General features: G+C 57.3%; 7 protein-coding genes across 7 annotated transcripts in view; 2 read left to right on the forward strand and 5 right to left on the reverse strand.

Annotated features, from left to right (window-relative positions):
• The window catches only part of PTSG_02856 (uncharacterized protein), a gene marked incomplete at its 3' end in the record, with an annotated part of 4241 nt that extends 770 nt beyond the window's left edge, over nucleotides 1–3471 (reverse strand). Inside the window, exons 1-5 of the mRNA XM_004996309.1 lie at nucleotides 3329–3471; nucleotides 2971–3055; nucleotides 2756–2820; nucleotides 2539–2624; nucleotides 25–2309 (exon numbers count right to left, since the gene is read on the reverse strand). Coding sequence (XP_004996366.1) covers nucleotides 25–2309; nucleotides 2539–2624; nucleotides 2756–2820; nucleotides 2971–3055; nucleotides 3329–3430 — 2623 coding nt within the window. The 5' untranslated portion in view covers nucleotides 3431–3471. The remainder of the gene's footprint in view (nucleotides 1–24; nucleotides 2310–2538; nucleotides 2625–2755; nucleotides 2821–2970; nucleotides 3056–3328) is intronic.
• Nucleotides 3472–3851: 380 nt separating this feature from the next.
• On the reverse strand, nucleotides 3852–5824 carry PTSG_02857 (TKL protein kinase; the record flags this gene model as incomplete). Its single annotated transcript, XM_004996310.1, has 2 exons — nucleotides 4810–5824; nucleotides 3852–4731 (listed from the first exon to the last, which is right to left on the reverse strand). The coding sequence occupies exons 1-2, from the start codon at nucleotides 5703–5705 to the stop codon at nucleotides 3852–3854; spliced, it is 1776 nt and encodes a 591-aa protein (XP_004996367.1). The 5' UTR covers nucleotides 5706–5824.
• A 937-nt stretch (nucleotides 5825–6761) lies between these two features.
• PTSG_11936 (uncharacterized protein) lies at nucleotides 6762–11415 on the reverse strand (the record flags this gene model as incomplete). The annotated part of the gene is made up of 2 exons (XM_004996311.1): nucleotides 6762–8761; nucleotides 9009–11415. The coding sequence occupies 2 exons, from the start codon at nucleotides 11413–11415 to the stop codon at nucleotides 6762–6764; spliced, it is 4407 nt and encodes a 1468-aa protein (XP_004996368.1).
• Nucleotides 11416–12216: 801 nt separating this feature from the next.
• On the reverse strand, nucleotides 12217–14520 carry PTSG_02858 (mbre TPR repeat protein; the record flags this gene model as incomplete). The annotated part of the gene is made up of 2 exons (XM_004996312.1): nucleotides 12217–13951; nucleotides 14132–14520. 2 exons carry the CDS (start codon nucleotides 14518–14520, stop codon nucleotides 12217–12219), a joined length of 2124 nt encoding a protein of 707 aa, XP_004996369.1.
• A 194-nt stretch (nucleotides 14521–14714) lies between these two features.
• PTSG_02859 (uncharacterized protein) lies at nucleotides 14715–17787 on the forward strand. The gene is made up of 9 exons (XM_004996313.1): nucleotides 14715–15411; nucleotides 15576–15659; nucleotides 15833–15916; nucleotides 16139–16225; nucleotides 16351–16434; nucleotides 16735–16818; nucleotides 16925–17005; nucleotides 17168–17223; nucleotides 17481–17787. Exons 1-8 carry the CDS (start codon nucleotides 15071–15073, stop codon nucleotides 17220–17222), a joined length of 900 nt encoding a protein of 299 aa, XP_004996370.1. The 5' UTR covers nucleotides 14715–15070; the 3' UTR covers nucleotide 17223; nucleotides 17481–17787.
• A 245-nt stretch (nucleotides 17788–18032) lies between these two features.
• On the reverse strand, nucleotides 18033–20483 carry PTSG_02860 (uncharacterized protein; the record flags this gene model as incomplete). The annotated part of the gene is made up of 2 exons (XM_004996314.1): nucleotides 18033–19852; nucleotides 19950–20483. 2 exons carry the CDS (start codon nucleotides 20481–20483, stop codon nucleotides 18044–18046), a joined length of 2343 nt encoding a protein of 780 aa, XP_004996371.1. The 3' UTR covers nucleotides 18033–18043.
• Nucleotides 20484–21143: 660 nt separating this feature from the next.
• Nucleotides 21144–26625, forward strand: PTSG_02861 (uncharacterized protein). Its single transcript, XM_004996315.1, has 4 exons — nucleotides 21144–21265; nucleotides 21565–22546; nucleotides 22749–23146; nucleotides 23224–26625. Exons 1-4 carry the CDS (start codon nucleotides 21155–21157, stop codon nucleotides 26593–26595), a joined length of 4863 nt encoding a protein of 1620 aa, XP_004996372.1. The 5' UTR covers nucleotides 21144–21154; the 3' UTR covers nucleotides 26596–26625.
• Nucleotides 26626–26857: the final 232 nt, after the last annotated feature.

Below are 26857 nucleotides of genomic sequence, written 5' to 3' on the forward strand. Positions count from 1 at the left end.
ACACACACACACACACACACTGACGTTGGTAGCCGATGTTGGTGTCGTCGATGGGCTCGGCAGACTGCGCAACCACGTCGCCCTCAAAGTACTCGCTGTCGTACGCGCTGTAGTCGAGATGATATCCAGATGAGTCGTGCTGCTGCTCCAACTGCCCATCACCTTCATCGTGGCCGTTGCACTGGCCATCATCGTCACCGCCATCGCCTGCGTTTGCATCATAGTCGTCACCGTAGCCGTAATCACCGTCGTCATCATAGTACTCGCCGCTCTCGTCGTCGTTCTCGCCCCCGCCGCCATAACCATCGTAGCCATCGCCATCATAGCCGTGGCCATAGTGGTCACCATACTCTTCTTCACCATGTTCATCGTCGTACTGCCCTCCTTCGTACTGCCCTTCTTCATAATACTCTTCCTCATTCTGCTCTTCGTTCACATCACCACCACCATCATCATCACCACCATCACCACCAGCCTGCTGCTCGCTCTCGTCATGCCCACCCTGGTGCCACCCGCCAGCCCCGGCCGTTGTCAGGCCGCCAAACACAAACCCTCGCGAGCGCGTGTTGCGCGGAAACGCCCACTCCGCCCCCGACGCAACCCCAATCCGCGCCGCCGCGTGCTGCCTCGTGTGCACACCCTGATCACCCTCACCCTCGCCCCCACCCTCACCATCACCGTTTGCACCCTCACCATTTGCAGCGGCAGTCAGTAGCGGCTGTGGGTCGCTCGGGTCGCGCGCACACCCGAGCGCGTCGTACAGCTCGAGGTCGCCGTGCGGGTCGCAGTACGCGCGCGCATACACGCGACGGGCGCGGGGGAACGCAATGCGAGCGTCGCGAAGAAAGTACGCAAGCTGTGACCGCAGCGTGCGCAGTTTCTGGTACTGCTTGGGGCTCCCATGTACGCGCTTCACCTGCACAACAAGCACGTCAAACGCCGCATACGAAGCGTTTTCGTGTTGCCGCTTGCAGCTTTGTTGGCGAGGAGATGCGTTGTTCTTCTGTTGCTTCTTCTTCGGTGTGTTGTGCTGTTGCTGTTGCTGTTGCTGTTGCTGTTGCTGTTGCTGTTGCTGTTGCTGTTGCTGAAGTGAACTGTCAGTGCAGTTGTGATCGCGACCGCCGTCGTTGCTGCTGCTACCGTTCCTGCTCGTGTTCTCGCTTGCCATATGGCCTGAACTAGTACCGCTTACTCCACCAGCATCACCAGCATCAATGTGTCTGTCGTCAACGACTCCTGCTCCTCTGTCACCAGCATCAATGTCTCTGCCATCACCAGCGCCACCGTGTTCCTCCATGCAGGCCACTGACTCCCTGGTTCCGGTTGCCTCCGTCTTGTCCGCTGGTGTGCTGTTGATGCCGGCCCTGCAGACGGGGCGAATCAGCACCACGTCGCCCTTGCCGTACCCGCGCAGCTGCTGCACGCCCACGTAGTCGCGTGTCCACATCCTCCACCCACACGTGACAAAGTGCGTCACAACCTTGCGCACGAGCCAGTCGTGTGGCTGCAGGTCCCACGTCTTGCCGCGCAAATACGTGTACAGCACCTCGTGCCGATGCAGCAGGGTCGCCACCGTCTTGCACACATCAGCCGCCACGTCGCTGTTCCCTGCCTTTGCAGTGCTGTCGGCCGCAGTGGTGGCAGTGGTGGCTGTGGGAGGTCCGTCAAGAGGGGCTTCCGTGCTCACTTCCGGTGGGGTATGCACGCGCTCCCGGTGAGCTGTGTTGGTGCTGTGCTCGAGTGACTGGACGTCTTCTTTGTCTTGCTTGTCTTCTGTGTCTTGCTTGTCTTGCTTGTCTTGCTTGTCGTGCTGGTCTTGCTTGGGGTCTTCACCCTGTTGCTTCCGTTGTTGTTGCTGTTGCCTGTGCTGTTGCTGGTGTGTGTCGACTGCAGCGCCCCACTTACCCCATCCACTACTGGTTCCAACAGCTGCCACGTGCGACACGTCTGGCGCTGGTGCATGTACACCCCACGCGGCCGTGGCGCTGCCTGTCGAGGCTGGTTTCGCTGCCGACGCTGCACTGTTCGCGGGTGCGGTGGCAGCTGCTTTGGTGGTCGTTACCGCGCCGCTGCTACCCGTGCCTGCCCGTGCGTCCGTCCATGCCAGGTGCACGGGATACACCACTCGCGAGCGCTTGGTGGCGGGCCGGCCATCTTCGCTTGCTCGCACCGTCTCTGCTGATGACGCAGATGTTGACGGCGTGGAACGCGCCGTTGCCGTCGACTCGCCCCAGTTGTTTGCATATGTGCACGGCGCGTCCTTGATGGTGCCCATATCCACCTCGCACTTCTGCCACGCACGCTGCTCCCTGATCAAGAACAATACAGCGATGGACGCAACCAAAACACGAACCATGCATGTGGAAAAGAGAGTTGCGTTCAATACATGCGGGCACGTGCACTTCACGACACTCAGAGCAGCAGCAAGATAAGCGGTGAGCCTGTGCCAATACATGGCCTCTCATGCCCTCTCGTGGCCTCGTAACGAACACGCATGCAGTGTCGACAAGCGTGGACGCGAGCCTCCACAGAACTCACTGTTCTTCACGGCGAAGCCCAACGTAGATGGACGCCTCCTCCACCACCTGTCGATGAGTTAGGACGCGCAAGGCAGCGCCGTCGTGCTAGCACAGGTGGAGATGCGGGAGCAATGTGATTTTGAAATGAGGTCTTTGTCGAAAGGAAAACTTGGCAAGGCGAACAAGGGTGCCAAACTCGGCTCACCAAACAGCGTAGGGGCTGCACACTTGCTCACCGCAAAGCTAGAGGATGCAGCCTGTTCAGCGGCCTCGCGGGAGCTGAACTGAAGCAAGCACAACCCTAGGGTAAGGCAGGAGGGAGAGAACGTAGGAAAACGGAATGGAAGACGTGGCAAAAGGCCAGCGCGAGGACATGAGAATGCGGGAGGGGGGGCAGCAAGAAGAAGGTGTGGAAGGAATTCGTGAACACCCGCGCACGGAAGCGACTGACCTTTGTTGGCGTAGAAGCGAAAGGACCGCCCACGCCACACCACAAAGATGCGCGCCCCCTTGACGCCAGCGTTCTTCAGCGTGGCCTGTGTGTGTGTGTGTGTGTGTGTGTGTGTGTGTGTGTGTGTGTGTGTGTGTGTGTGTGTGTGTGTGTGTGTGTGTGTGTGTGAGGGGGGGGGGGTTGTGTTGCGGCGTGTTGTGTTGGGTGGGCATACATTGTGTTTGCACAGAAAGGAAAGCACAGGAAGTGAGTACAGAGAGGAAGCGCCGGCGCGACAAGTGAGCAAGAAAGCACAGAGGTCACGAAGCAGACATAGACACACACGCATGCTCGCACACGCGCACGCACTCGCACTCACATTGATGGTGGAGAGGCGCGGCTGGGGTTCCATGAACCCCGTGAGGATGAGCGAGCGCTCATCCAACTCGGGTCCACAGCCACCACCACCACTGCTCGACATATCGTGACAGCAGCGTTCACCAGCGACCACCTGCGCCGAAAATCGACGGAAAATGTCCGCCAATCGCCAACAACCGCAATGGTGGTGAAACCAATGTGCGTGTACTTCCTCCTCCCTCTATCCCTGCTCGTCATCCTCTCGTCCCGTGTGATGCCTTGCTGCCATGCCTTTAATGTTTCACTTCGCTTAAGAATGCACCACCTCTCAGCAATTAAGAGAAAGAACCCTCCGCTACACACAGACACACACACACAGACACACACACGCGCACACAAACACATCACGCACTCATGCACACACAAATATGCACGCACGCACACGCAACTCATACGTCCAGCAAATCAAAACATCACGACGATAAGAACGCATGACAAACGTACACAAAGCAGAGATGCAACCCTTTAACCCTTCCAACAGGCTGTCAACCGCAAAAGGCTGAGAGCTGGCGCTTGGCGTCAGCTGCTGTTGGGCGCTGGTGAGGGTCTTGCTGCCAGAACTCGCGAATGCACGCACGTAGCTCCTCCGGGGTATCCTCGAAAGGCAGCCGCTGCCCGCCCAAGACGTACTTCTTGATGGTGACGGCCGACTTGCCAAAGTAGGGCTCCTCCTCCTCATACAGCTCCCAGAGCACAACGGAAAAGGAGTAGATGTCGCACGCGCACCAGGCCGCCAGGTCGTCGTCGGTCACCTCCTCAGCAAACACCTCCGGCGCAGCGTTGCTCGGGGTTCCCACGAAGATTGCACCGCCCTGCACGGACGTTGTTGTGGAGTGGACTTGATTCTTGAGCTGGACAAACCCAAAGTCGCACAGCTTCACGGAAACTGACTGCGGGTCCTTGTTGAAGCGCTGCACGAGGAAGTTTCGGGACTTGAGGTCGCGATGAGCAATGTCGTTGCCGTGCAGGAATGCGATGGCGGAGATCATCTGCATGGTTGCCACGTTCTTGTGCTGCACCGTCAGGCTCTCCCCATCCTCGACGCCGTGCAGCTGGTCCCACAGGCTGCCACCGGACATGAACTCCATGACGATGCCCATGCGGCTGCGGTCGCGTTCCACATAGCCAAACACGCCGATGATGTTGGGGTGCTTGAGCCTGTTCAGCGTGGCAAACTCGCGAACAAAAGCCTTCTTTCGCGTCTTGCCTTCCACAGACAACACCTTCACTGCGACGGGCGTGCTGTCGTACGTGCCGGCATACACTTCACCAAACGCGCCCGTACCAATCGGCTTGTCCCGCAATGTCACGCGGTCAGCAGGGATCTGCGCTTGCCCTGCTTGGTGCTCAAGGTCGTCCGCAGACCTGCGCGAGAGCGAGGCAGGCAGGGGCGGTGCTGTTGTTGTTGCTTCTGTCGTAGTTGTTGCTGTGGTCTGCGATGACAAGGTGGAGTCTTCCATCTCCTGGGCAAACTGCTGACGCTCCAGGGTTTGGCGTTGATACTCGTCGGCCCACTGGTCGCAGGTGTCGAACTGCGGTGGAGTCCTGGGCCGCAGGTCTTCGTCGCGCTCCCCGCGCTGTGCTCGCTTGAGTGCGTGGTAGAGGGCCAGCCGATCTGGCAGGGGCATGTCACTGCCCTTCATCTCCTTCTGGAACTCGTTCCACGAGTTGACCTTGCGAGGTTTCGAGGAGGGTGGCTTGAGGCCCGCAACTGCCGCCGACAGCCCCGTTGACGATGCTGCCTGCTCCTGTGCCCTTTCCTTGCGATACATCACGGACAGCTCGGTTACACTGTGTCCGTCGCCCTTGTGGGCGGCAAGGAATCTGTGCCAGGGGTTCTTGGTAGGCGTGCTGCTGGAAGCCGGGGAGGTGGTGGATTGCTGCAAACGAGCCGCGCTCGAGGATGCCGCCTTCTCCGCCTGGTACATTGAGGACATCTGTGCCGGGCTGAGGTGATGGCCCTTGTGCGCCGCGCGAAACTCGTGCCATGCGTTGCCACTGGAGGGGGTGGATGAAGTGGACGGAGTTGACGGAGTGGATGGCGCTTTGTACGAGCCGCTCGCTGGCACCGAGGATGAGGAGGATGCCGCCTTCTCCGCCTGGTACATTGAGGACATCTGTGCCGGGCTGAGGTGATGGCCCTTGTGCGCAGACCGAAACGCGTTCCACGCGTTGCCACTGGAAGGAGTGGATGGCGCACCATACGAGAAGCTGGGCGCGGAGTAGCTCGCGGGCGGTGGGGCTGACGCCTTTTGCGCCTGGTACATTGAGGACATCTGCGCCGCGCTCAGGCCTTGGCCCTTGTGCGCAGAGCGAAACTCGTTCCAGTTCCTTGGCATGGTTGAGGTGAGGTGGGTGGGAGCGTGGGTGGTGTGGTTCTGTGGTTTGTGTGTTTGTGGTTTGGTGGTTGATGAAATCTGTGAAATGCACTATTTCGTTCATTTCCCGTGCAGTGTGCGCTTTCCTTTTCTGCAAGTTGTTTCAGCTGACCAGCTTGCCTCAACTCAAGATGTGCTTGTCTGCCTGTTGTCGTTCATGGGGTTCGTTGATTGATGCTGTTGGTGCATGCTCATTGGCGTTCGTGGAGACTTTTGTCAGAGTGGCACAAACAAGAAAGACCCAACCCTCGGAGGCCGGCCGCAGCGCCACCGATACGGTCGACGGGGAAGGGCCGGGCGGCAGACGCGCCGTCTCGCAGCCGGCGGCAGCGACGTTAGCACCCACCCACTAGTTCGATAGTGGGTACCCCTCCAGCCGGCCCTAGGGTCGCGACGTGTGACCCACCTATTAATACGAATGCTTCCCCCCACTTCGAAGCGGACTCGGGTCGTGTGCACGTGTGATTTAATTCGTTTTGTTTGCGTATCGCGCAACGGTGCCGTGGGCTCTGCCGCCGTCTTGTGCTCTTGTGCTTTCAGTGCTTTCTTCTACTTATGCTTTCTGCCTTCTCCAACTGATCTGGCAACCACGACGTGTCGCTTGCGGGCAACCCCACCACCGGGGCAAGCGACACCATTAAAGTTTACAACAATAAAAAAAAAAAAAAAAAAGAACAAGGGAACTCAAGATGACACTGAGAGGAGACGAGGGGTGTTAGATTCGTGTGTTTTGTTATTCCTTGTGTTCATTGGTGGAAGGGAGTAAACTCAAGAAGAAGACAAAGAGGAGGAGGTAGCGATAGCGGACTGTCGTCAACATCACGTGGTTGCCATCATAAACGAACAGCTGACTAGACAGGAATGAGCAAGAGCAAAGTACTCGGGACTAGTATTAGGACAGTGCAGGGCACGACAGCACATGTTGTCCATGTCACCCGCACGTCCCCAACACACCCCCTCAAACGCCATACACAGAGACATGCGCTCGAGACAGAGAAGGCAGCAGGCACAACATGTTCACACAGGCACAACCGCCAGCACTTGGTCACGGCAGAGAACAAGTGCGGGCCGTGGCAGCGGTTTGGTAAGCATGTCAGCCAAGAGGGTGCGCCCTGGTTCATAGGTAAGCTCAATGACATTGTCCTCAACCAGCTCCCGGACAATGTGAAACCTCAGGCGTATGTGCTTGGTCCTGAGCTTCGTCACGCGGTTGGTGGCGATTGCTATGGCTGGTTGGTTGTCAGTCACAATTGTCGTAGGAGGCAGAGTGTAGCCAAGCTCATTGAGGAACTGCCTTAGGTATACAGCACTGTGAGAGGCTCTCGCAATTGAGACGTACTCAGTCTCTGCTGTGGACGCTGTAGCCAACGACAAACGGCGTGACGACCACGAAATGGGCCCGCCAACCAAAGTAAACAGATGCCCGGCGTGGCCTCGGGACGTTGTTGTATCTGTCAAGTGGCTGGCGTCGGAGAAACCCCGCAGTTGTAGAGTCGGTGCCGACGTTGCAGAGTATGTGATGCCAAGACCAGAGGTGCCTCGGAGATACTTCATCACATGTTTCGCAGCATGTTGATGTATGGCGGTTGGTTGTCGCACAGCTCGGGCCAAGGCCGTAGCGGCGTACGCGACGTCTGGCCTTGTGCAACCCGCCAGGTAGAGCAAACTGCCAACGATGTGCTGGAACTGCTTAACATCCACTGTCTCGGCTGCTGTGGTTGCATCGAGCTTGAAGTTGGTGGGGAGAGTGGTGTCCTTCGGTCTGCATGTCTGAAGTCCATGCTGTTGCAGGAGGTGGTGTACGTAGTGCTGTTGTGTAAGGGTCATGGTCCCCGCATCCCGGTCGTAGTTGATGTTGATGTTCAGGTACTGCTTAGCAGGGCCTAGGTGCTTCAGGTGGTAGTGCGCGCTCAGTGAGGCTGCCACGTGACGGACACGGTCAATGGTGCCGGCTGCGATCAGAAAGTCGTCGACGTGGACGCAGAGCATGCAATCCTCGCCTACGAAGACACAGGCATCCGATGCCAGGCGACGAAGGCCACTCTCCTTGATGGTCTGCCAGATCGAGTTGTACCACAAACGAGGGGCCTGACGAAGTCCATAAAGACTCTTCTTGAGTCTCAGCAGCGAACCGTCTGGTAGGTTCGCCGCGGACGGCGGACGCACATACACCCCCTGGACATCAATCTGCGCGTGCAAGAAGGCGGAAGTAACGTCGTACTGGTGGAGGTGCCACCTCTTGAAGGTGGTCACGGCGAGGAAAGTCCTGACGGCGTCGATCCTCGTGGTTGGCGCGAACACGTCGTCAAACGTGCCGACATCCTGGCGGTTGCCGCAGCAGACCAGGCGCACCTTGCGTTTGGTCGTACCATCCACGAGCTGCTTACTTGTCAGGACAAGTTTGCTCGGAATGGGCTGGGTAGGGATGGATAGTTGTCGGCTGTCCACCACGTCAAACGCTCCAAACTGCAACATCTTACCCCACTCCTCCTCAAAGGCGTCAAGCCAACGCTGCCTATCACGACCCTTCATCGCCATCTGCCACGTTCTCGGCGGGTCGTTGGCTGTGGTCGCAGTCAAGCATAGCTTCTCGACAGGTGTACGGATACGTCCGGACCTTCGAAGCTGTTGAGGCTGTTGTTGGGCGTGCTGTTGATGCTGCTGTTGCGGTTCGTGTTGCTGGGGCTGCAGGCATATCTCTCGTTCAGCAAGAACTGTCGGGACCAGGTCAGCCGTCGTCTGATCGTGTCCTTGCAGTTGCTGTCGTTGTTGCCCATCGGGCTGCTGCTGGTGGCCGTGGGCCTGCAGTGCGCCAGTAGGCTGCTGCTGGTGGCCGTGGGCCTGCAGTGCGCCAGTAGGCTGCTGCTGGTGGCCGTGGGCCTGCAGTGCGCCAGTAGGCTGCTGCTGGTGGCCGTGGGCCTGCAGTGCGCCAGTAGGCTGCTGCTGGTGGCCGTGGGCCTGCAGTGCGCCAGTAGGCTGCTGCTGGTGGCCGTGGGCCTGCAGTGGGCTACCGGCCTCTGAGCCCGTAATCAGCCCGGTCCGTAGTCCAAATCGCACTTACTGAGTCCAACCTTGCGAACTCCAAGACCTCAAGTCGATGACGGACACCTTGAGTTAATCTGAGTGCTTGTGACCTTACGGAGAGGTGCAAAGCCTTGTACGAACACACAACGTATCTGACGGGGGTGACAAATGAGCATCAAGCCAACTCGTAGTCGCTAACAACTGTTGGGTCCTAGTTCTTGACCCACTAAACCATAATACTAGTAATTGGCCGATCACTGGTCCTATGTTGTTCTAGACAAACAACGCGGCCTGCAGTGCGCCACGTAGGCTGCTGCTGGTGGCCGTGGGCCTGCAGTGCGCCAGTAGGCTGCTGCTGGTGGCCGTGGGCCTGCAGTGCGCCAGTAGGCTGCTGCTGGTGGTCGTGGGCCTGCAGTGCGCCAGTAGGCTGCTGCTGGTGGCCGTGGGCCTGCAGTGCGCCAGTAGGCTGCTGCTGGTGGCCGTGGACCTGCAGTGCGCCAGTAGGCTGCTGCTGGTGGCACTCCACAAAGTCGACATTGATGCCAGATCTCGTGCGCTGAGTGCCGCTGACGAATATCTTGTGACCGTTGCAGCGCGGATCATAGCCAATGTAGTGGCCAGCCGCACCTCTCGCCGGAAGTGCACCTTTGTCAGACTTCACATCATCGTAGATGACGCACGGGCACCCAAATACCCTCAGGCTCGACAGTGGTGGAGGTCGGCCTGTGAGCGCCGTGTAGGGAGGAGAGCCAAGTGACGTGTGGACAACGTAGTTGTAGACGTTCGAGGCGTGCTGTATTGCTGCACACGTGAAGTCAGGTTGCTGTTGCGGTGGTATTGCTGATGCCGCTAACATGGAAGCTGCCATCTCCTTCACCGTCCTCCATGCCCTCTCGGCCATGCCGTTGTGCTGATGTGTGTAGGGCGGTGAAAATCTGACGGTCACACCCAGCTGTCGTGCTGTGGCCGCAAAGATAGACGACTTGAAGACAGGGTCAGCGTCCACTTGGAGAAGTGCACCACGGTCGATCGGAATGGCTGTCGTCGCTACCAGCTGCCGCAATGCTGTAGGGGCGTCTGACTTCTTGGAGATCACCATCGTGTCCGCATATCTCGTCTTCTCGTCGACAACAAACAGCACATACTTGTGGGTCTTTGCTGCGGACGGGAACGGCCCCTGGAGATCACCATGGAGCCTGCCTCCTGGTTCCGTGCTGTGATCGTCTGCAGCTTTCCGGACCGGCTTTCTCTGGATCTTGTATGGCATACACTGTGTGCATGGCTGAATTTGGTCACGGTGGTGCTGTTGGTAGCTGATGCCGTTGTCGTCGAGGAGCTTGGCAACGTCCGTCAGGCTTCTGTGACCGAGTCGACGATGCCACGTGTGAAGAGTCTGTACCGCCAGGCAAGCTTGGGCCTTGTGCAGTGGCTCGGCCTTGAGGTAGTAAGTGGTGCCATGCATATGGAGCTGGAGGCAGAGGTCGCGGTACTCCACACGTGGACTCTCTCCATTCAGCTTCACCGTCACCCCAGCATCCACCAGACGTCCTGCTGACAGGATATTAAATCCCATTGTCGGTAAGAACAACACGTCTCGCACGTTGATCACCTTCTCCTCACTACCCACTCGGACCTTCAACGACACCGTCCCCGTCTCGTGAACCTCGACCGTACCGCCCAAACCTCGCACGACGGCCGGTTGCTGAAGTATGACGCGATGTGTGAAGTAGGTTGGGTCCGAGAAGATGTGCACGGAAGACTGAGAGTCTAGTCCCACCAGGTGCTCAGAGAAGGGGAGCTGTTGAGGTGTTCTCAGGATCTTGAAGGTGAAGTCTGGCTTGTGTTGCTGATGCGGCGGACGCGGCTGGTTATTGCGGCTGCCTCCAGACTGGTGCTTGAACCCCGATTGCATGCTCCTGTTGGGGTTGTGGTAGCAGTCCTCCTCACGATGGAAGCAGTACTTCCCGCAGTGCGGGCACCTGCTCTTCTTCCTCTTAAGCTGCCTGTCGGAACGCGTCCTCTCGGGGCGTCGCGGTCTGGCAATCTTGAGCATTTGCTCCGTGCCGCTGTGATCGCTGACCGTATCCTCTAAGGCTGGGTTGCTGCTGAGGATCAGGTCTACGAACTGGTGGACGGTTGAAGTAGGCGACTTGATTTCATTACCGAACTGCTTCGGTTTGCTGTCGTGGAACAGGGAGAAGATGAACAGGGAGAATATCTCCTCCAGCGTCCTGCTCTCCCGCATATCGTACGCAGTACTGAGCTTGTCGATCGCCTGGTAGATTCTGGTGGCATACTCGTCAGCAGTATCGTCGGGCCTGACACGAACGCTGTTGATGCAGTTGATGATGTGACGGCTCTTCTTGACATCATCCTCAGGTCGGTTGTAATACTTGATCAAGACTTGCCAGGCTGTTCTCGCGTCTGGCTGGGCAAGAGCTCCTTTTGCTGCTGTGGAGTTGCAACCCCTGAGGGCCTGCATGATGCTGACATGTGCTCGTTCCTCTTGGTCTTGCGTGACTTCCTTTCCTTCGAGTACTCCTTCCGCTCCTGGGCATGTCTGCTTGAGATACAGCTTGAAGTGAGCCGTGAAATCCTTGAGGGACTCTGCCTTGCCATCGAACTTGGGGACTTGCAGGCCTTCCATTGTCTCAGTTGTGTCGTGGGATCAGATCTTGGCAAGAGATACGAGTGGAGAGTTGGTAAATGTGCAATGCGCAGCTCGTGAGTAATTGAGAGTAACACGGATATTGTGTCGAACAACTGGGTCTCATAATCTGTTAGATTCGTGTGTTTTGTTATTCCTTGTGTTCATTGGTGGAAGGGAGTAAACTCAAGAAGAAGACAAAGAGGAGGAGGTAGCGATAGCGGACTGTCGTCAACATCACGTGGTTGCCATCATAAACGAACAGCTGACTAGACAGGAATGAGCAAGAGCAAAGTACTCGGGACTAGTATTAGGACAGTGCAGGGCACGACAGCACATGTTGTCCATGTCACCCGCACGTCCCCAACAAGGGGTCTAGGGGTAGATGCGGATGTGTGTCGACCGATACAATCACCAGACAATGAGTGCACGGGTCCGCAAGTGAGAAACTCAGTCCGATGGGAAACGATGTGGCGGCAAACAAGCAAGGCGCGAAGAGGAAAGGGGGGGGGGAGGACGGAATGGGAAAGAAGAATGAACAGGGAGCGGGCTCCACAAGACGCGAAGGAGGGAGACAAAGGCGAAGAGGCAAAACAGAGTAGCGACACGCTGCTCATGAACAAGTAACAACAGAGATCTAGAGAGATGCACCAACAACAAGGCGCCTTCCCTCCTTCCACACACACACACACACACACACACAATACACACACAATACACACACAGCACACACACACACACACACACACACACACAATACACACACCACCACCAACACCCCCCCCCCCCACAATCCTACACTCACTCCCCCCTCTCCCCGCCACGACCGCACGTGCACATGTGCTGTGCACAGCGATAGATGCACACAAAGGGAAAGGCAACGAGAATGCATGGGCTGCACAACACCAGCGTTGCACAGTCGTGGCTGGACATGGCGCCTCCACTGCGCACCTGTTGCAGGCTGTACGCGGCTTGGCGCGTGTTTGGATGGTCTGGCCCGAGGGTGGCCGTAAACACTTCCAGGGCGTGCTCGATGTGTGCGCACGCCTGTTCTCGATCACCACTGTCACTGTAGGCTATGCCCAGGTTCATGGAAACGGCCGCAGTGGCTGGGCTGCTGCTTCCCAGCGTCGCTGTGAAAACCTCTTTCGCCTTCTCCAAATGTGCAATCGCCTTGTCGTACTCCCCCTTCTCTCGGTACGCGCTGCCCAGGCTTCCGTAGACGCTTGCTGTGTCCGGATGACTTTCCCCCCGCGTCTCCACGTACGCCTCCTTCGCCATCTTGTAGCACTCAATGGCCCTGGCGTACTCGCCGATGCTGTCGTATGCGTTGCCCAGGTGCTTGCAGGTGTCAGCTGTGCGCGAATGCCTCTCCCCCACCGTCCTTAGCCAAATCTCCTTCGCCTTTTCAAAGTGTGCAATCGCCATGCTGGAGTCGCCGCTGCTATCGTATGCGTGGCCCAGGTTCATGTACGTGGCTGCGGTGCTCGGGTGCTCGTCGCCCAGCGTCTGAACGAAGATCTGCCTTGCCTTCTCCAAGCTCGCAATCGCCTTGTCGTACTCCCCCTTGTTCTTGAACGCCAGGCCGAGGTTCACGTACGTGTTTGCGGTGTCAGGGTGCTCTTCCCCCAGCGTGCGCACGTAGATCGCGTTGGCCTTCTCGCCATATGCAATCGCCTTGTCGTGGTCGCCCTTGTCATTGTACGTGACACCAAGGTTCACAAACACGTCTGCCGTGTCAGGGTGGTCCTCCCCCTTCTGCTTCACCATGGCGGCGAGGTGTTTCTCGGCGCATGCAATCGCCTTGTCATAGTCGCCCATGTCTCCGTATGCATTGGCCAGGTTGCCGTACGTCTGTGCCGTGTTCAGATCCTCTTCCCCCAGCGTCTGTACGAATATCACAATCGCCTTTTCATAACACGCAATCGCCTTGCCCTGCTCGCCTTTCCTGCGATACGCGTTGCCCAAGTTGCCGTACGTCTGTGCCATTTCGGGGCGCTCTTTCCCCGGTGCCTGCGCGTAAACCGCCTCTGCCTTCTCATAGAAGGCAATGGCCTGGTCAAGCTCGCCAAATGTGTTCAGCACAATGCCAACTTGGCTGCACAGCGCTGCAAAGGCGTCTGTGTTGCCCTCGCCCCGTGTCTGCATCGCCTCCACCGCAGCCACCGCCTTTTCCAGGCACCACTCGCGCAGCTGGTCCTTCACGGCCTGGTTGAGCGCTGCAAAGCCTACGCCGTTCTGAATGGCCTCAAAGATCATGTCCTTGTCGCGTGAGTTGAAGGCCTCGGCCCGCTGAGCCTGCACGCGCACAAGCGTATCCATGACGGCCTCGTAGTCGTCACGGATGGCCTGTTCCAGTGCCTTCTCCTCGGCCTTGGGTAGACGGATGTTGACCTCTGTGCCCTCGTTGCTGATGCCGCAGAAGATCTCCCACAGGCACCAGGCACGCGTCAGTGGCACGGGGTCACGCCACGGCATCAACACCAGCAGCACGCGTCCAATGTTGGCAATGGACTCCTTGAACGTCGTGCTCCACCTGTTGTGTGGTGGGGGGGGGGCGAGGGAGAGGTGGGGCGTGATGTGAGGGAGTGGGGGGGGGTGTGCAAGAAACGGGGAGGTATAGCACGCAGGCGCACACACAGTTGCACACACAGTTGCACACAGCTGCACATACACACAGACACACAACGCACACACACACACACGCAAAACGCACCACTCTTGTGGGAGGTTGGCCGTAACGTTGGCGTTTTGGTTGTTCATGAAGAGGTCAAACCAGAAGAACACTGGCTGGCCGCCATCCTTCCGTGCTTGCTCCTCTGCAAACTCGAGCAACACGTTGAGCACGTCTGCGATCTTGTACCGCCATGCGTGCGACACAAACACGGTGGCCTTGCCCACCCTTTCAGGCGATTGCTTGCGCAAGAGGTCGACGTAAGCGCAGTTGTCCTGCTGTGTGCGTGGCACAACGAACTGCTTGCAGGCATCCTCCGTTGTCATCTCAGTGTACGTGTTGGGGAACTCACTCTTCAGGTCTGCGAGGAAGGCCTTGATCGTCTCCACAGACACGCCGTCCGTCAGGCGGTGCTCGTCGTTGTCGGCCATGCTGAGTGGTGTGGGTGGGCTGGTGGGCGTGGGTGTGGGTGTGGGTGTGGGTTGTTGTTGGTGCTGTTGTGGAAATTTGTTTATGGCATTCGCGATTGTCGGTACCCAGTGCACACACACAACAAACGCAAAACGTTTCAGGTCAAAACAAACCACCATGCTGCTGCTGCTTGGCGACATGTTTCGCTGGGTGGTGTCGATCTTCGCTCCGGCTTGGAGAGCGAGGGAGGAGGTGGAGGAGCTGCTGACAGCTCCAGGTATCCTGGACGTGCACAAGAGCGGGATCAGGTTTATCGCAAACAACGCATGGAAGACCGAGATGGAGTGAGTTTGGGCATAATTTCTGCTTGTGTTTGTGTGTTGCATATATTCTTAGGTTGCATGTGTTTGTCTTGTTTGTTTGTTTGTCTGTTTGAATGTTGCATGTGTGCGCGTGGATGTGGATATGTTTGCTCGCATATCGCTGTGTGCGTTTTCTTGCTGTTGAGTGTGTTTGCTCGTTGCACATCTTGCGTGTGTATGACCTTGTGCGCGTGTGTGTTGACTGTTGATGACACACCTGCCCTTCTCAATACCTTTGTTTGAAGCCCTGCCTCTTGCCCTGCACGCACACATGCAGACATGCGTGGTTGCTTGCATGCACTGTAGTGTCGCAAGCTTCATATGTGGGCATCCCCTACACTGGGTACCGGAAATACCCTTTTGCACGGTTTTAGTGCAGTTGGTAAGACACCACACATCATGCACCGTCAACTCACCTCTTCACCTACTCACGGCTTCGGCCTTGCCTTACTTGCCATCTTGCAGATTCTTGGGCACTGACCTCGGTGACAGTTGGGCGTGCGCCATGGCCGAGGCATTGAAGTGGAACACACGCCTGAAACGACTCGAGTCAGTTTTGGTGCGGTGTGTCCCCTCATCCTACTCTGCTCGTTTGCTATGGTCACGCGTTCGCTGCTGTGGTTCGCTTGTGGTTCCCTCAAAACCAGTGCCACCTTCCAGCGCTGGGCAGCACTTCCAGCGCTACCTCACCATTGGGAGTGTTGTCTTTGCAGGATTCATCATGGCAGGATTAGCACTAACGGAGCTGAAGCGCTCGCTGCCGCACTCAAGCGCAACTCAAGCGTCACCACGCTCTGGTAAAGTGATCTTGTGCGCTGGGGAGGGGTGGGGGATGGGTTGAGTGAAGTAGCACAGCAATTTGTGGTATGCTGCACTTCACCTGACGCGCGTTCGGCTTTGCCGCTGACGATGCTTCCGTTCTTCTTTTCCTTGTTTTTGTGTCCTACCCTTATTACGCTTCTTCATACAGCCTCCACTGTAACGCCATTGGGCCAGATGGCGCAGTGGCATTTGCAGATATGTTTCGGCACAACACAAGCATCACGCACCTCAGGTAAGAAAGGGAGCAGGACGAAGGTGTGACGGGCATACAGCTCGATGGACAGACGCGTTTGGCGGTGAACCGTACCTTGTGTGGTGATCTGCATCTTGTGTGGCGACCTGTACCTTGTGTGGTGACCTGTACCTTGTGTGGCGACCTGTACCTTGTGTGGTGAGTTGTGTTCTCACTCAAGTAGTGTGTTATCTTGTCCTTGCCCCAACATCACTCGAGTAGCTTGGGTGACAATGCCATTGGTGATGACGGCGCCTTGGCTTTGGCAACGGTGCTCGGTCAGGGCAACAGCACTCTGCAAGGACTCTGGTGCGCCACAGCCATCAGTGACACTTGCGCAGTGTGCGCTTTCGGGTGTCGCATGACGTGTCACTGCATTCCAACTTTGTCTTACAACCCGCCGCGGCCGCATCTTCTCCGCATCAATGCCGCAGGATATGGAAGAACGGCCTCACCGACAAAGCCGCGATGGCGCTCGCGGGCATGTTGACGCGCAACCATACGCTGACGCAGCTTGGGTATGTGGGTTGGCGAAGCGGATATGATTCGCTCTGTGTGTGTGTGTGTGTGTGTGTGTGTGTGTGTGTGTGTGTGGTCATTGCTTGTAGTACAATTAGCACGCAGCTTGCTGCTGTCGGTTGTGCTGGTGCGTTCACGCACAGCATCATGCCAGTGCACGCGTGCATAAGAGTCCCAACGTGGTTCGTTTCATGGTGGCGTACATATTGTTTGAAGCTGGATCCCACGACAGTGCTCGTCGATGCAGATCCTCACTCTACTTCCTTTCTCCCTTTGTGCATTGGCATTTATCCACTCAGGGTGCAGGACAACTGCATCGGTCCTGAGGGCGGCGAGGCCCTGGGAACCGCACTGGGCAGCAACGACAGTCTTCAACTGCTTTGGTTCGTGGTAAGGTGTCAAGTGTTGTGCGCTGGCCCAGCCGATGCCAACCTGCTCACACGCATGTTGACGTGGTTGCTGGTCCCTTTGCACTCTTTGCACCATTAGGCTCCACAAGAACACCACTGCCACTGCTCACGCTTTTGGTGCTGCGCTACCGGCCGGTCGCAGGATTGACACGGGCGACTGGTGCGTACCACTGATGGTGTGTGTGTGTGTGTGTGTGTGTGTGTGTGCGTGTGCGTGTGTGTGTGTGATGAACCTTGAACAGCTGCTCTGGTGTGACTGAGGTGACAGCCGTTCACTGTGCTGTTTGGGCTGAAACAAGTGTCTCTTTTCAATGTTTGGCAGGTCAGAGGATGACACTGGAAAAGCAGCCTTCATGGAGGCACGCAGGATGCGCTGAGGTGGAGACTCGGGCACACTGTGCAACACGATGTGTGCGAGTACTGTCTTGTCAGAATGAATGACGGGGATCACATGCAGTGTGACAGGTGTACTTATTGTTTGATGTGAAGTCACACGTTACCCTATCACTGAGAACCGCCCTCGCCATCGTCCTGCCCGATTCTGTGTACTGTATGTACAATGTCCTGAAGGCTTCAAATCTCCGTACACATTGCCCTCGGATGTCGTGCTCGTGTCGTTGTACATATTTACCCAGGTACATGGGATTCGCGCAACAGGCTTCAGACTCAAAGACACTGACAAGAACCGTCCAGGTACAATGACAGCCACACACTTCAGCCTGAGATACTCCCAGAGGCGCAGCGACCTGCATGCTGCAACCGAGAGCAGCATAGGTCCGTGTGGTGTGAGCCGCGAATGGTGAGCAGGAGCAGGCTCAGAGTGTCAGAGTTCTTGCGCACATGTGCAGGTGTTTCAATTGCTGTGTTCACACCCTTGCAGCCGTTGTCTTAGGGCTGTGTTAATCAATAACAACGGACACTTTGGCGCTTGCTGCGTTGGCACTTGTGTATTCTTCTCACATTGAGTTTGTGGTTTCAGTCTCTCACAATGAACGCAAGATCCGTGCCATTGCGACTGAGTCATCGAGCACGTTCATGCAGAACACGTTGACACAGAATACGACTTGCTTCCAAAGTGCAGGGCGGTCAATCACACACACAGACACACACAGACACACACACACACACACACACAAACACACACACACACACACAAACACACACACACACACAAACACACAAACACACCCTCGCACCCTCACAACCTCTTCTTCATCCCCTTCCTGAGCACGGCCATCATTTCTTCTGGTGTTCGGTTCACCAGCACCACATCCGGCCACGACCACTGCTCGTCAAGACTGGTGCAGCCGCGCACCGCCAGGCAGCGAACCGACGTCAGCGCACTCAGGTCATCAAACGCACAACGACTCAGGACGAGGTAGTGGACGTTGCGGAAGCAGGAGGAGTCTATGACTCTGCAAAAGGAGAGTTGACACATGAACACGCGTTGAATGCGCTGAACATGCAGCGAATATTCCGGTATCTTGCGATGGGGATCGCTTGGGTTGTCACCTTCACCATCATCGCTTGCCATGATGAAGGCCTGCACCAGCCACAACCATTTGATTCCACTCACGTCAGCAGCACCCTTACAAGCCAGGAGCGACACGTGGTTGCATTCCCTGATCTTGCCATGAAGCGTCACGTCCAGCAAGTGAAGATGCCTCCGCCCACGCAGGGCATCCACGTCGCGCAGGCGATGGCTTGCGAGGGAAAGCAGCGGAACGTTGGCCAAGCATGTGCCAGAAGCGTGTTCGAAATGAACGGAGGGCCTAGCGCTGCGAGGAATTGTGCGGCTATTTGCAGACAGCTCCTTCACGCAAGGCGGCAGCACGGTCCCGGTCAGAGGGATGCAGACGTCGTCCAAGCACACATGCACGTTGTCTGGCACATGCAGCAGGCCGCCCAAGGGGTCACCGGCACTGGTGTGCAGCATGCGTGCGTTGCGAATCACCAGCTTGTCGACGCGGTGTGCCACGTCAGACAGGTCGACCTCTTCATAGCAGTCGAGGTCCATCACCCGCGCGTGCTCAAACTGTGGAATCTTTGGGTCGTAGCTGCGAATCGCGATCGTGTCGAGGTGTGGTGAAAGCACAAACTCCACATCCATGTTCCAGGAGTCTTGCGTCAGCCAGAAGTGGGTGGCGTTGGGAAGATGAACGCGAGCCGGCATCCCACACGTCAGCGTAATGCGCTTGGCGTTGAGCGTGTCAATCTCCAGTGGGGTTTGGTGCATATGAAGCTCCTCCACATCTGCAAGCACAGACTGGTTGTCCACGGTCGCACGGTCAAGCACCAGCGTGCTGATGCCAGCAAGCGGTGTCAGGTCCGCGTGTTGGCTTGTGATCCTCATGCTGTGCAAACCGGCCAACAGTGCAAAGCCGTTGCGTTCGATGCCGTGATGAAAATTGATGCCGCCGACGTTGGACACTTCGCCTTGGAGGGTGGTTTGCTCGGACGATATGCTGCGCCATCGGATGTGCCCAATGTCGCGAAAAGTCACGCTTTCCACCTTATGGCGCATGTACTGCAAGACAAGCGTGTTTGCGTTGCACACAGTCAGGGAGGCCAGCGGTGCTGTGGTTGTGACGTCCAATTTCTCTGCACGTGCACCACCCAACGCTGTGGAACGCAGCTCGTTGAAGCGGTCCACTTCTGCTTGGCTGTTGAACTCGACAGTGACATAGAACAGAGCGGGGTGTTGTTGTTGTTGTTGTTGTTGTTGTTGTTGTTGTTGTTGTTGTTGTTGTTGTTGTTGTTGTTGTTGTTGTTGTTGTTGTTGTTGTTGTTGTTGTTGTTGTTGTTGTTGTTGTTGTTGTTGTTGTTGTTGTTGTTGTTGTTGTTGCAGTTGTTGTTGTTGTTGTTGCTGCTGCTTCTCTTCCCGCTTCCTCTCCTCCTCCTCCTCCTCCTCCTCCGCGTCCTCCTGCGCCTCTGCGTCTTCCATCCTCCCTCCCTCCCCTCCCCTGTCGCTGCCCTGCACGTCCTGCGCCCACTGCAGCAGCCCATGCTTTGATGTTGCGTATGCATTTGAATGTGATGCGTCCGTGCTGAGCAAACTGCTGCCAAAAGTCGTCGGTCAAGGGCCGAATGCTTGTCAGCCGCACTTGCAAGAAGGGGAGGTCGCTGGCCCAGGTCACGCCGAGCCGAGAGTAGGCAAGGAAGCGGTTCTCCATCCACACTGTCATGCTGTCACTGTCGCCACAGCCGCCACTGTCCTCGCTGCTGCCCTCGTTGGTGGTGTCTTCAGGGGTTCTTCGCGCCAGCAGCGGTGGGAGGAGCGCGGCTTGGAAGGTGTCTAGCCAATCTGACCCGGTGGGGTAAGGGTCGTTCTCAAACCTCAGGTTGGAATATGCGGGCACGGATCCCTGCGCGCCAAAGTGGCTTGGGCGCTCCGCAGGCATGTACCTGGGCTTCTTGTCGCTGATGGCTTGTTCCAGCGCTTTCGCAAGGTACCATTTGGGTACGGCCCAGGGCAGATCATGGTACAGCTCGCGGCAGGTGAACATGAGGTTGAGAAAAGCGCGTGCCTTGCCGCAATCTGCCTCGTGCTTCACGTCAAACCCTTGGAGCGTGCCCGACGCATCGTCGCCGTCTGGCATCGACATGACGCGCGCAGCCACCAGCTTCCAGCACTCCATGTTGTGTGTGTGTGTGTGTGTGTGTGTGTGTGTGTGTGTGTGTGTGTGTGTGTGTGTGTGTGTGTGTGTGTGTGTGTGTGTGTGTGTGTGTGGTTGTTGGTTGACATGCGTTGCTTGGCTGACGAAAGTCTGTGAATGATGCGCACAATCTTCCGAACTTGAAGTGGCAAGTTTGTGTGTTGTGCTCGCTGGCTGGTTGGTTGGTTGCTTGGTGGCCACTGCACACGACGATGATGGGTGCGTGTTGATTTGATGATGATGATGATGGTGATGTTTGGAGTGCTGGCAGTGGTTCTGTTACCTCTGCTGTCACAGTGGCCATGTACACAAGTGTGTAGAGGTGGTGGTGGCGACACAGAAGGTGGGAGAAGGGCTGAGATAATGGGAATGATCCTGTGCGTGAATGTGTTTGTGTGTTTGCATGCGTTGGCGCTTTCGACCTCTCGACTCTCGACTGTTGCTCACACCGACCTGACCCACCCAATCGAACGACCATCATTCGACAGGGATAGAGAGAGAGCGGTAATGTTCCCAGTGTCGCATCGCTTCGTGGAAAGAGGTCACACCGCCTCTGTTGTTTGATCCATTGGACAGTAGTTTCCACATGAGATAGGAACCACCACCACATCAGCAGCACCATCAGCAGCAGCAGTGTGTGCTGATGAGCTTCCATGCAGCATCACAGGAGGCTGACCTGCAGGAGATGGCGTGGGCAAGGAGCTGTGTATGGATCCAGTGCTGATGTGGGTGGTGGTGGTGAGAGCTGGGACGGCATCCTCAAGGTTTGATTGGGCAAGAGACGAGGGAGTACGACAAGGACGAGGAACGGATGTCATTGGGCCACCATGAGCAGAAGGACAGCGTTTGAAGTTGCTGGACGGTGAGTGAGTGAGTGTGTGTGTGTGTGTGTGTGTGTGTGTGTGTGTGTGTGTGTGTGTGTGTGTTTGCGAGTGCGTGAATGAGTGTGCGTGTGAGGTGGTTACAGCTTGCAATCCGATAATCCCTTCCCACTCTCACTCTGAGCTTCAACGCGCACACTGACCACCCCACATCCCTCCCCCCCCATACACACGTTTCATAGATCTGCATGCGGGAGATCAAGCGGTGCCAGCAAGAATCGAGTGGCATCAGCTATGTGCTCATCCTTGGCAACAAGTATGGCTTCCGCCCTTTCCCAGCCAAGATCCCCGATAAGGAGTTCAAGCTGCTGAAGGAGGAGATGGCCAAACAAGCCAAGCAAACTGCGTCCACTCCAACCTCAGCCGCACTCAACAAGGCCATGGAGTACATGGACGAGTGGTTCGTCCTGAATGAGAACGTCGTGCCGCCGACCCGCGAGCTCAAGCCCGTGAAGAAGGAGCACTCTGATGCGTGGTGGTCCGACATCTTCCCCACGCTGCAGATGTGTCTGCGCCAGGCAGCAACGGGAGCGCCTGGGCTGTCTAACGAGCGACGTGCCCTGTACGTGCAGAGCGTGACGGCGGAGGAGATTGACAACGGCCTGTTCAAGGTGCAGCCGAAAGAGGCGCGCGACAAGGCGTGCTTCGTCTTTGACCGGCGCCTGGAGGGCATCGACGTTGCATCGGACCCAGACACGGCTAAGCTGTTCATCGACATGGCTGGTGGTGAGGTGGACGAGGAGGCGCAGCAGCAGCTGGAGCGATCGCGTGCGGAGGCGGTGCCGGCTGCCCTGTCACCATCTCGCATCAAGACCATGACCATCCCATGGGGACCAGGCATCGACCTCGCTCGCACCGACCACGCAGAGTACATGCGCACCTTTGCCGACGCCTTCTGCGACACGCTGGCCGCGAACATTGAGCGTGTTGCGCGCGAGCACGCGTTTGAGAGCGACGCGGTGGTGGAGGAGGCGGCGGCGCACGCCATGTTCGGCAACCTGCGGCGTTGTGGGTTCGTGTCTACAACAGCCACTCAGCAGACGGCAGATGCTGCCCTTGCATACGTGCAACAACGCATCACGATTGGCAAAGAGGTCGCAGCTCCGTTTGCCATCTGTGGCCCATCTGGCAGTGGCAAGACTTCACTCATGGCTCATATCGCAGGTGTGTTGTGTGCGTGTGCAGTTCGTTGTGCTTTGTAGCTTCATGCGTGCATGCGTGCATGTCTGCGAATGTCTCTTGTTGTGCTGGCCTTCATGCATGTCCTCATCGTGGGATGTGCTCTGCTTTCCTCTGTTTCATCACATGCTCACACACACACACACACACACACACACACGCACACACACATACACACACGCCATAGGTACCATGAAGGAAGCCCACCCAAATGCCGTTGTGGTGTCGCGGTTCCTGGGCACGTCGCGGGAGAGCGGCACTGCCCGCACCCTGATGGCCAACGTGTACCGCCATATCCACCGCGCAGTGAAAGGCAAGGAGCCAGCAGCATCGCCAGCAGCCGACTTTGAAAAGCTGACAGAACAGTTTCAGGCTGCCCTCAAGCTTGGCACTGCTCGCAAGCCGTTGGTGCTCGTGCTGGACTCGCTTGACCAGCTCTCAGACGAGGACCAGGGCCGCAACCTGGAATGGCTGCCGCTCGCATCGCTGCCGCCAAACTGCGCCATCGTCGTGTCCACTCTGCCGGATGTGGGCGGATGCTGGGAGGTGCTCAAGGCCACGCTGCCAGACACCAACCAGCAGCACGTGGCCAAGATCAGCAAAGACGACGCAGACGGCATCCTGAGCACGCCGATGCCAAGCGGTCCCTCACCCCTGCACAGCGCAGTGTTGTGCTGGGCGTCTACGAGTCCTGCCCGACACCGCTGTACCTCCGCATCTGCACGCAGTTCTTTGCGCTTCGCTGGAACCACACGGACGCAATTGCACCCGACTTCTTCCCCAAGACGGTGGAGGGCCTGATGGAGAAGGTGTTTGATGAGCTGGAGACGCGACACGGCAAGGAGACGGTGCGGGCGGCGCTCGGGTACCTCTCTGCCTCGCGCGGCGGACTCAGCGACAATGAGATGGAGGATCTGCTGTCCTGCAACGACACCGTCCTGGACGAGATCTACGAGTGGTGGGTGCCACCCGTCCGCCGCGTGCCCCCGCTGATCTGGGCACGCATCGTGTCTGACCTGGAGGGCGCGTTGGTGGAGCGTGGCGCTGAGGGCGGCGTTACTGTCCGTGCATGGTACCATCGCCAGCACCGCGAGGCAGCAGAGCGACGCTACCTCGGCCTCAACTCGCGCAGCGGTGCTGGAAATGACACGGGTGATGATAGCGACGGTAACGGTGATGGTGCTGGTGATGGCAGCACTGCCACGTCCTCGTCCACGACCACTACCACCGCAGCCTCCACTTCCACCACCACCACGGCCTTGACGGTGCAGCGGCACGGCGAGCTTGCAGACTACTTCAGCGGCAAGTGGGAGCACGGCCGCCACCTGCACGACAAGACGGACGACGCGAGTGCTCTGCGCGACCGCAAAGTGGCGTCCATGAAGACGGTGCTGGCTGGTCGGCTCGATGACCCGCGCTCCGGTGTTGTGGTCAACGCACGCAAGGTTGCCGTGCTGCCGTTCCACCTCATGCATGCGCAGCGGTGGGAGGAGTGCGCGACAACGCTGTGCGACCTCGAGTTCATCGAGGCCAAGGCAACAGCGGGGATGGTGCGGCAGCTGGTGGCAGACTTTGAAGACCTGCTGCGCAGTGGTGGTGGTTCTAGTGGTGGTCATGGTGGCGCACTGGAGAGCCTGCTCAAGAAACACAGCTTCGACATCTGGGCGCGATTTGTGGCTCGCAATGCCCTCATCTTCGAGCGTACGCCTGGCGCTGTGGTGGCGCGCGCCTCGCTGTATCCAGACGAGACAGCGGTGTTCAAGGCGGCAGAAACTCTGTTGTCCACGCCAGGCTGCCGCCTACCACGTGTTCGACAATACAACAAGCCACAAGAGCTTGACCCACTTGTGTGCGTGTGTTCCGCAAGGTGGTTTTCCGACGTTCGGGATGTCATCTTTACTCGAGATAGTCGTTGGGTGTGCGGGTGTGGCTCTCCTAGTGGAGCTGGAGATGTTCACGTGTGGGAAGCACGGACTGGCACTCCTGTGGCGAGGTTGCGTAAGCCCAATGACAACGCAAAGGCAGCGCGCATTGTTCAGCTGCCATCGGGCCTCATTGCAGTTGCCTGCACAGATGGAAAGGTGTATGTGCGGAAGCTGGCAACGCACGAGGTCACGCGCTGTGTGGAGGTGTTTGACCCTGAGTCGGAGGAGCTTTGCGTGTTGCGGATGACCGACGACGATGCCCTGGTGTGGATGATGACTGGTGACAAACCTCCAAAGCCAAAACATCCCCTACAACTGAGGAGAGATGGCGATGATGATGACGATGATGTGCCAGGCGTGACGCGCATCATGCTGTTCAGTGTTGACTTCAGTCATTGTGTGTGGAAGTGCACGATGCAAGACAAGCTGTGTTGTGGGCAGATCCGCAACAACACGCTGGTCGCAGGTACGAAGAGCGGCAGCGTCATCTGGTTTGAGCTCAAAGGACTTCCGACGCCATCTCAGCGTCCCGCCCAATCGTCCATGGCAGGAGACCAGGCAGCCTTGGTGCAGGTTGCCCGCTACAACATGGAACGCAGGAGCCCTGCTGTAACAACCCTATGCCTGCTGCATGGGGGCCTTGATGTTGTCGTGTACTGGGGCTCGCATCTGTACAAGCTGAAAGCTGACGGAACAATGGTGGCGCGGGTTCTCTGCGCCATGGTTGGAAGCGCAAGGACCTTGGCTGCCAGCGGATCCCTTGTGGTGGTGGGTGGATTTGGGGATTCTACGAAGGTGTATGACGTAACCACGATGACGTCGCTGCGCTCCGTGGGACCAGCGCCCACCGGCATTGTTACTCTCTCTCCAGATGACACGTTGCTGGCTGTTGGAGGAAGCGACACCCTGGTCTCTGTGTTTGATTGGGAGGAGATCAAACTCAGCAACAACGCAGGCGCGAAGCAGACAAGGTCGACTGCATCACTGGCCACACCCACGATTGCGCTCATGGCAGCCCCACCACATCGTCAGCAGCAACAACGACAGCCGCAAAACGTCGTAGTTTTCATCGGATCGGGTGGATCAGGTGCCAAGCATGCGCTTGCTTTGTACGAAGCAGCAAACATGACAGCGGTCAAGGCCATTGACATACACAACAGCGGTGACTTTTGGAGCTTCAACCAGATGAGCGGAAGTCCTGATGGACGCATCGTCCTTTGTTACTCCGGCACAGACAAAGCCATTACGGCTGTCAACACGGTCACTAGCGACGTGCACAAGAATGTCATTACGAGTCGGAAGACACACCGAGACTGGCAAGTGTTCTTCGCACCAACAAGCGACTCGTGCGTGCTGATTGATGGGTGTGATGTGTTCCTCCTGGCGCTGCCGGCGTGCAAGCAAGTGGTCGTGCGTGACCCTGAGTACGTGCACACCGAACTCGGGGTCACTGACGAAGTCACTTGTTGCGTTTGGCACCCTCAGTACCCGCATGTGCGTCAATTCGCCACCGGGTCGAAGAACCACACAGCACGGCTGTGGCAACTCAACACAGACGATGAAGGCAACATTGTCGAGGTGGCAGACGTGCGGGTGTTTGCAGGCCATAAAGGGCCTGTGTACAGTTTGGCGATGTGCACGGATGACCAAGGTGGTGTTTTACTGGCAACGTTTGCAGCAAAAAATGGCATTCAGCTGTGGAACCTGAATGACGGAGCGTCCCCCATTCGATCCTTGTCCGACCCTTTCTCCAGCGACTATTCGCTGTTGTGGCTTCCAAGGCAAAGGTTGCTGGCCACGTACACCCGTGGAGGGCGTAATCTGGAGTGCAGGAACCTGTCAGGAGAAGTGGTTCGCGCCATCAAGCTTGGACCACACTGGATGATACTGCACCCCAGTGAGAAATACCTTGTTGTGCCGTCCTATGGTGGCTTTCAGCTGCTGGATGCAAACACGTTGGAGGTCGCCTTTCAGTCCTTTGGCCACGACGGCGAGGTGTCCTACGGGAACCTGCGAGCAGTGCGCATGGCACCCGATGGACTCCACTTTGTTTCCCAGTCAGCGGACAACATCATCCTCGTGCACGACTTATCACTGCTGCCGCTTTGAAGGCGTGAAGTTGATTTGCGTTGGTGTGTGCGCGTGCGTGTGTGTCTATTTGTTGCCTGTTTTCTTCTTTCAAACTGTTACTCTCCCATTTCGGCCGGTTGGTCTGCTGAGAACATGCCGTTGGCTGCCTCCATTTACCCTTGCCATTGCTCTGTCGGAACACCAGCCATTCCACTGCACCAACAGAACAGGGACGTCAGTTGTGTGTGTGTGTGTGTGTGTGTGTGTGTGTGTGTGTGTGTGTGTGTGTGTGTGTGTGTGT

This window comes from Salpingoeca rosetta (assembly GCF_000188695.1).
Source record: "Salpingoeca rosetta unplaced genomic scaffold supercont1.6, whole genome shotgun sequence".
Classification (NCBI taxonomy): domain Eukaryota; class Choanoflagellata; order Craspedida; family Salpingoecidae; genus Salpingoeca; species Salpingoeca rosetta.

Coding starts and splice junctions, on each gene's coding strand:
- PTSG_02859 (XM_004996313.1), top strand. CDS start 15,071: ATGACACACCTGCCCTTCTCAATACCTTTGTTTGAAGCCCTGCCTCTT. Junction 16,435..16,734: donor CATACGCTGACGCAGCTTGG/GTATGTGGGTTG, acceptor TTATCCACTCAG/GGTGCAGGACAACTGCATCG. Junction 16,819..16,924: donor GACAGTCTTCAACTGCTTTG/GTTCGTGGTAAG, acceptor TTGCACCATTAG/GCTCCACAAGAACACCACTG.
- PTSG_02861 (XM_004996315.1), top strand. CDS start 21,155: ATGCAGCATCACAGGAGGCTGACCTGCAGGAGATGGCGTGGGCAAGGA. Junction 21,266..21,564: donor GCTGGGACGGCATCCTCAAG/GTTTGATTGGGC, acceptor CACGTTTCATAG/ATCTGCATGCGGGAGATCAA. Junction 22,547..22,748: donor ACTCATGGCTCATATCGCAG/GTGTGTTGTGTG, acceptor CACACGCCATAG/GTACCATGAAGGAAGCCCAC.